This window comes from Bison bison, unplaced genomic scaffold, assembly GCF_000754665.1.
Source record: "Bison bison bison isolate TAMUID 2011002044 unplaced genomic scaffold, Bison_UMD1.0 scf7180017864304, whole genome shotgun sequence".
In the NCBI taxonomy this organism is placed as follows: Eukaryota; Metazoa; Chordata; class Mammalia; order Artiodactyla; family Bovidae; genus Bison; species Bison bison.
In genome coordinates, this window is record NW_011494876.1 from 10,491,129 (window position 1) to 10,499,520 (window position 8,392).

The 8,392-nt window shown below is 38.1% G+C and overlaps 1 protein-coding gene across 1 annotated transcript in view; it reads left to right on the top strand.

Moving 5' to 3' along the window:
- ERC2 (ELKS/RAB6-interacting/CAST family member 2) overlaps positions 1 to 8,392 on the top strand; it is an 882,456-nt gene that overhangs the window by 596,304 nt on the left and 277,760 nt on the right. The window contains exon 13 of the mRNA XM_010851669.1: positions 2,860 to 3,020. Coding sequence (XP_010849971.1) covers positions 2,860 to 3,020 — 161 coding nt within the window. The remainder of the gene's footprint in view (positions 1 to 2,859; positions 3,021 to 8,392) is intronic.

The window sequence follows — 8,392 nt, forward strand, 5'->3', positions numbered from 1 at the left end:
TGAAGTGATGGGACCAGATGCCATGATCTTCGTTTTCTGAATGTTGAGCTTTAAGCCAAGTTTTTCTCTCCACTTTCACTTTCATCAAGAGGCTTTTGAGTTCCTCTTCACTTTCTGCCATAAGGGTGGTGTCATCTGCATATCTGAGGTTATTTAAAACAGTTTACAAAATTATACATACATCTCAACTATATGTAATATGTAAAAGAGTAAGAGAGAGATGGAGAAATTAAAATGTTCAGAGTGTTTATCTCCATGTGGTGGTATTTTGGGTAATCTTAGCTAAAGAGAATATCATTATTCTTATATAAAAATTTTTTTTAAATTTTCCTGTCTTTTGGATTCCATATGAGTATACCTTATTTTAAGAGAAAGTGTTATTTTATTGATATTAATTAGAAGAATAAATGATATACAGGCTATGTCATCCGATGTAATGCCCTCAAACATCTAATAGGGATAAACAACATAATTTCCTGTTTCCGGGTAAAGAACCCAAAGCCAAAAGAGATAAAGAAACTTGTGTCAGTCATATAGTAAGTTATGGAGACATGTTTCAAATCTGATCATTTTTAAGGCACAAGTTTCATAGACATAGCCAGCTAAAATATTACTTCCAGTGAGAAGAAGTTGGGGAACCATTCAGCTGTGCAAACTACACATTAAGAAAAGACATATGGCAAGAAGGAGGGTATCGGTGGCCTGCAAGTGTTGGGAGAACAAGAATAAAAAGTACAACCTCTTAATGAGAGGGACCTGGTGGTAGGGAGATGGAAGCAGGTATTATAGGCACTTGATAAGGAGTGTAACAGTTCATCAGTCAAGACAGTCCAAGTCACACTGGAGGTGACAGCCTCTCATCTCATGTTGTAACACAGTGAAGGTGCTGCCTTGCTTATGTGGTATGGTTTGGCCTTTAGCTTCATTGTGATCACTCAGGGACTCAGGCTGAAGGAGACATCATCTGAAACATGGTTCTGAAGTCATTATGGCCAGGAAAAGGGAAGGTTGTGGTTGATTGCTAGTTCTTAAATGCTTCTGCTTGGAAATGACAATGATCTAAGGTGTAATTGTTAAAGCTGGTTTAATATAAAACTAGTTAGTATCTGCCGTACGCAGTCACATGGAAGGTGAACTAAGAGCTTGGAAACCCACAAAGTAGCATTCTGTGTCTGTGGATTGCGAGCGGGCCAGCTCAACTAAGAAGAGATTAAGCAGGTGAGAATCCTGGACACCCTCCCTCTTCTCTGACATTGATAATACATTTGGAATTTTTTTTTAAAAAGTTACGAAAGGAAAGGGAGTCGTGAGGACACAGACCATCCCAAGTAGAGGATCAGGCAGACTGTATCTGAGCTGATGCTTGGAATGACCATAATATTGATCTTTTAAAAAGCAGCACTGCTATTGAATCTATAAAAAATAGGGTAAAACAGACAAAAACACTTCTGCTTCAGCCTCATCAAGTATTGTTTTGTAGAAAGGCTTCTAGTTATATTTATGATATTCGATGAACTTATATGAGAAACTAACAAGTTTGCTTTTTAATATTTAAATTTCGTTTGTTAAAGAATAATGCTGTTTATCCCTGTGTAGTTCTGTGACTTTCATAGGTTATGCTCTATATTCCTTGCTTGTAAAACTGTTTTTGGTTTGGGCTTTTATTTATATTACCTGGTCATCAAGTTTCCTCTTTTTATCAGGGCAAAATGGAGGGTTTTCTGAATTTTAAAAGCCTGTAATTTACCTTGGATGTGAACTATCGTGCTTATTCTGAATAAATTCCGTGTAAAACTGCAGAAATGGTGTAGAAAGTCTTTATGAATTGGAACTTAACATGTCATTGACACGTTTTGAAGGGCGTTCTGTTGACTTTAGTGATAGATGATCCCATTCTGCCAAGTTCAGCTGGAAGGGGTGACTTAGAAATCCAAACATCAACTCTGGAGTCTAGAAACTTCCTGAAACCATGGTTTTAAGTTCTCAGGGTGGATGCAGCCTGTATCTGTGCAAGGGATGGCATTCCACGGAAGGCTCTGGAAAAGAACCATTAAACACCAGCCTTCTTTGTTGTGTGTTGGCTTTTAAAAGTCTCCAATGGTTCGGGAAGGATAAGGCCTTGCCTTGGGGCTCCCTGGTCCAATTTTTTGGGACCTGGCTGAAAACCCTGGATATTTGATAGTCTGGCTTATTTCTATGGTGTATTAGCACCCTATAAAAGTTACATGTCATTTATTTCAAGTTTAGAACCCTCTCAAACTTCAGGGGCAAACCAAACTTGAACCTTTTGTGGCTGGGATTCTGTTTACCTTTGGCCAAACCTTGCTTCCTGAATATGAAACAGGGAGGTGAGGTGAGAGGGGGGCCCCTGAGGCCCCTTGGCCATCAAATTGCTTTTGCCAAACAAGGCTTTGATAGGCTAAAACATGAATGAATTTGAAACACATAGAGTAGCTTCCTGTCAGAATGCTCTGGGGCCTACACACAAAAGTATATTGTGCCGGGCAAAGTGCATTTGAGTGTTGCCTTCAGCCAACTGTGAGGCAGTATCTGAGATTTTTGCCAAACACAGGTTGAAATTGGGTCAAGCCACTCACCTTCCAGTTCTAATAAATACATTAAGTAGTTTCTATAAAAGTTATTGGATAATTCAATTGAATGAGGACCTTGGAGAAATTTGGACATTTCTTGGGTTTGAAATGTTTATTTTTAAGTAGTGACAAAGAAAGAATGGACGCCGGGATACAATGCCCAGCTCAAGAATGGCTTTAATTCCTTTGTGTCTGTTGTCAGAACGCAAGGTACACCTTGTGCTTGAATGGAGGAGAAATAACACACTGCATCCCATGCGCTTTTCAGATAGAAGAACTGATGAATGCGCTGGAGAAGACCAGACAGGAACTGGATGCCACCAAGGCTCGCCTTGCCTCCACGCAGCAGTCCCTGGCTGAGAAAGAAGCACACTTGGCCAACCTCCGGACAGAAAGGAGGAAGCAGCTGGAGGAGATCCTAGAGATGAAGTGAGTGCCCATTTTTGCTTTCTCAGTCTTTCTTTTCTAACTTCTCTGTAGGGATGAGAAAGGGAATGCTAAAGAAGAGGAGGAAAGAGCTTGGAGAGAGAATCATGTAGCTAACACTTGACTAGTTGTTTCTGTGACTGTGCTTCTTATTTTCTCGAATTACAGCTTCCATGTCCCAATGTGCACATTTTTCACATCTGTTATTCAAAAAAGAAAAAAAAAATCCAACATAAGGTCTTGTGACTCTGTGTTTTGTGGACGGCACTAATATTCTTAGATCTGTCTAAAAGGTTTGAGCTGGCCAAGAGACAGAGGCCTTGTTAAGCACAATGGTAATTGAAGTCCTGCTCAGGGTTAAATGGAAACTTTTCTGAGGAGGTATTTCCTAATTGTGACTATAACTTTGCTAATTATATTCTTTTCACTTGTGTACAATGCCTGGCTTGTGTTGGTTTTCATAGTCTCAAGGTTGGCACCTCTTTGTTTAGAAAGCAGGACTCTGATTTGCTGGGCTGATAAAAACAGGCTTGGAAATGCCCCTGCCCCCCTGTCTCATTGGGTAGGTAAGGACTGGATGGGGGTGGGGGTTGGGTAGGGGAGGAGACTGGAACAAATGTCTTTCTTTGATTTAATCAATAAGGTGTGACTGCTTGTCGGGCAGTGGTTGTTCCTGTGGGCCTGTGACACACCCACCTCCACCTAGCTTTTATATTGTTCTCACAGTGAAATAATATCACCATGAAAGAACATAGTAAAGATAATTACTCAAAGATTTTAGAGATAATCAATTGCTATGAATCTATTTCTGAAAAATTAGGCAAGAAGCAGCATCTCTCTAAGTCTTTAAATGAAATAATCACTAAAGTATGATTTAAATCCAGCCTCCTTCCAAAATAAGGGGAAATGTACAGAATTATAGCATCTTAAGCCTGTAATATAGACTTTGAAATTGGTGGCTAGGTATGGAAGAATAACCTTACCCTGACCCTGCAAGTCTTACACATGGTTAGTATTAAACCCAGAAAGCTTAGATCATGGAAAATATGGAATGAAATATTTTGAAGGATTTAATAATGAGGACAAAACATTTATTCCTTGTCAACTACCTCAGTTTCTCCTAGACCAAAGAATAAGTAGTTTTTTTTCCACATATAAACTCCCATTTTTCCTAATAAAAGATGATATAATAAAAACAGATATTATTATCCTCAGTTTCGAGGTGAGGGAACTGAGACTCAGCGAGATTTCAAGTAATTTGCTTAAGGACATCTGGCCAGGATTAAACCCAAAAATCTGTTCAGACTCTGTTTCTACTACCTCATTTTCTCATGCAGTTATGTCAACTCCACCAATTCCAGAACTTTTGTCTGTTTGAATCACTGCAGAAATCATACTGCCTAGAACAGTGCCTGCATATGGTTGGTGCTCGGTAATTGCTCATTGCTGGAATGAATAGATTGAATGCTGGAGACTGGATTTTATGTACTTAGGAAGAAACGTATTTCAAGCATTTGTGACATTATTGATGTGATCAGTAATTTATTAATAATGTCAGTACATTGATTGCATCAGCCTTTATTCGTTCTCTTTCACTTACCCAGCTTCTGCCTCCTTGTGTGTTGCTATGTGTCAGATTCAGGCTAATTTCTCTCATTGTTCTGCAGCTGTTCCCAAGTTAACTCTACACCTCCTGGAGTGATTTATTATGCCATTATAAGGAAACTTTCATTATTTCCTGTTTATAAAAAGAGCATATACTTCCAGTGTTTTCAGAGAACAAGTAATGGTGAAGCATGCTGGTTTGGGAGTTGTCAGAGCTGGGTTGAAATCCTGTTGCGTCCACTTGGTGGTTGTGTGACTTGGGGGAAAATGACCTTAACATTGCTGACCCTATGGTTTCCTCCTGTAATGACTTTCGTGGGGTGGTTGTGAAGAGAAGCACTCAGAGGAGGGCTTGGCACATGGAAAATGAAATATGTGTGTAAATGGCACTATCAGCCAATGAAAATATGTCATTTGTTTAGTATACTTTGTGAAGAGTATCATTTGTCTAAAATTTGGGTTTATTTTTCTAAAACATATAAACCTTTTCCATGTGTATGTTTTCCCACTTAATTTCATGATTTCAGATAGCACCTAACCAAGACCTCTTTGGGTGAATTGCCACATTATTACCGAAGTGCTTAATCTGCTGCCACTGCAAAATAAATAGAAAATTCCTCTTTTAATTCCTTTGGTAAAAGTAACAAAGCTCTGCTTCATTAAGCCCAATATGAACCTCATTCATTCATTAACTGGCCCAGAAGCCCCAATAACAGGGTTCTTCCCAGGACCATGGGGACACAGGTGCAGGGCAGTTAAATTGACTGAGAACCCCAGTTAGATTTACCAGCCTCTTCAGATGTTCTAGTCAACCAAACGGTTTGGTGACTCTTGATTGAGCTGAGTTGACGTGTTGGTTATTGGACAGTAACTGAGTCAGTGTCAGTCAGTGTGAACAGTCAGCTCGGTGTGTCACTGCGTTTACTGCCACTCTGTGCCACTGTTGTTCATGCAACTGACAGGCAAGTCCCCCCAGGACTGGGAAGCCCTGGTACATGGGAAAAGCTGAATGGTGTTAGGAAGGGGGTAGGGCCATGAATCAAGAGAAACAAGATGTGGTCTCATAACTCATCCATAACCTTAAAGGAGGTCACTCTTTGGTTGCCTTTCTTTGGTGACATGGCGGTTGATATTACCTGCCTACCTACTCCATAGAATTGTTACAGTAACAGGGTTTTTAAAAAAATACTGAACTGAAATTAATATAAACTAGCATATGTAAAAGCACTTTGAAACGTAAAAGGGGATTTTGAAATGAGAGATGGTGTCCGTTAAATTTGTTGCAAAATTAAATGACACAGATTTATAGTATTGGAAAACAGCTGAGTGCAGCCTTCCAGCCTATATAAGCCAGACTGCTGTCCACATAATAAGGAATTCACCAGGCCTGGTAAAGACTACTTGCCTTGGAAGCCATGGGCTCATAAGGTGGCGGTTCATGTTTCACGGCTCTTGAAGGTAGCTCCTTCATCCTTATATCGAACTGAAATAGCTTTCCATGTAATTAACGTTACCACTTGTCTTAGTTTTTGTTTCAGAGCTACATAGATTTCAGCTGAGCCCTGTCCACAGGACAGGCAGCCTTTTATTTTTCATAAGTTTACTTTTATTTTATATCTGTTCAGGTAGTACTGTGCATTCTAAAAGGAGAAAAAAAGAAAGAGCAAAATTAAAAAGAAATAAAATTGCGTGTGATCCTACCATGCAGAGATAGATACTAATAGCATTTTGATGTCTACCTTTACAAATGCTCTTTATTTTTTTAACAAAATTAGATTGTACTTTCGTATTTTGTAAATCCTTCTTTTGCTTGCTGAATGGTAAACACTGCTCTGTGCAGCAAACATTGAATTGTATTATTTTTAATTATCTGACATACTATCATACAGATGTCTCCCTTTATCAGAGGCTTATCTTGGTGCCAATATTTTGCTAATATAAAGAATGTCTTGATAAGCATCCTGCTGTGTCAATTTGTTAGCTTATTTTCAATAATTGCAGATTAATATGTAGTTACAAGAAGTAGTACAGAGGATTCTCTTGTACGCTTCACTTGTTTCCCTCAGTGGTAACATCTGGCATAATTACAGCATAGTATTATGCCAGAAAATTGATATTGATACAGCTTACCAACTTTATTTAGATTTCTCCAGTTTTACATGTACTCATGTGTGTATATGTATTTAGTTACATACAATTTTATCACACGTATACATTTGTATAACCACCACCATGGTCAAGATGTAGCACTGTCCATCATTACAAGGCTCCCTCACACTGCCTTTTGATAGCTACACTCCTAACCCAACTGTTTAATTTAACCAGAGTTTTCTTTTGTGTTTTATCATTTTGGGACCTGTGCAACACTGGCCTTCATTTTCCTCTGCTATTTTTCTTGGCCAGGGAGGGAATTGTCCTCTTAGTTTAAATTTAGGCTAAATTTAAAGTGAGAAAAATATTGCTTGATTTAAAGACTTACCTTTAAATGAGTTGGTTAATTTGTTTACAGTGAAATTCCCTTTTAATATTGGATATCTAATGGCAGGCATTCAAAAAGAAAATCACTTATGGTCCTACCATACAGAGATAGACAGTGATGGCATTTTGGTGTATACACATTTACAAATGCTCATTTTTTAAAAGAAGATTAAATTGAACTTCCATATTTTATAAATTCTGCATTTGAGGAATGAATGTCCACTGCTATAAGTGGACAAGCGAAAATGTGTGCCCTTATCAAGTTTTCATTTTAGTAAAATGAGTGATCGAAATGAATGGACAAATAAATAAGCAAACAAACGAATAGTTAGATGAATAAAGTAGCTTCTTGTGGAACCAAAGAAGTTTAGAATCCCACTTAGAAAGTTCTTTCCATTGGTAAGGACCCTCCTGATTATTTGGGAGTAAAGAGGGAAATGCCATGTCACTCCCTATAGTCTGAGAAACCTTCTAGGATCTGAGCCTAGTGGACAGTCTTTGACTCTCTCTTGTGTAGGATTCTTCCCCCGAATAAATATTATTTCCAGTTTAATCTTCATTGGTTAGTATTCTAACTGCCAGTCATTATTCCCGCACTAGAAGGAACTAATGGTTCCCAACCATACATTTTCACAGGAGAACATAATATTCTCTTTCCCTTGTGTATAAGATTATTCTTTTACTTAAAAAATATCTAAAACCTCTTACTAAAACATTTCATAATGGTTTGTCTTTGTTACATTTGCTTCTATTTAAAAGGGATTTCATTAAAATAATATTAAGAACATCATTCTATATGTTTGGTTTTATTAATACCAGTTAATGAGCTTACATTCCAGTAACCAAAGCTCGATTATTTAATTTGTGGCAGGTGAATTTGATATCTGTAGCTAAAAGGAATTGAAGGCCATGAGATACTGTGCTTAAAATCTATCTGTGTGCATTTGCTCAGACAATTTAAACTAGCCTAGTAATTTAATAGGCAGACAGGCAGGCTAACTGATCTGTTCCATTTAGTATTAAATACTGAATGAATAAGGGGGGTTTGAGAGCTGGTTAAAAGTTACATAATGTGAAGTGTGTAGTTTAGACTTTCTGTGGTGATTTCTCATACTTAATGTAAAGATTTTAAAGGAACATCTATACTTTAACTCGTCTGATGACATTGTGAGAGCCACCTTAATTTACTGGGTATTATTACATTCTCGAATCTTCTCCAGATAGCCTCAGAAGCCTTTGTATACACTGGGCTATTTTAGGAAGTTTACAGTGAGGTAAGACAGAGGCTTATT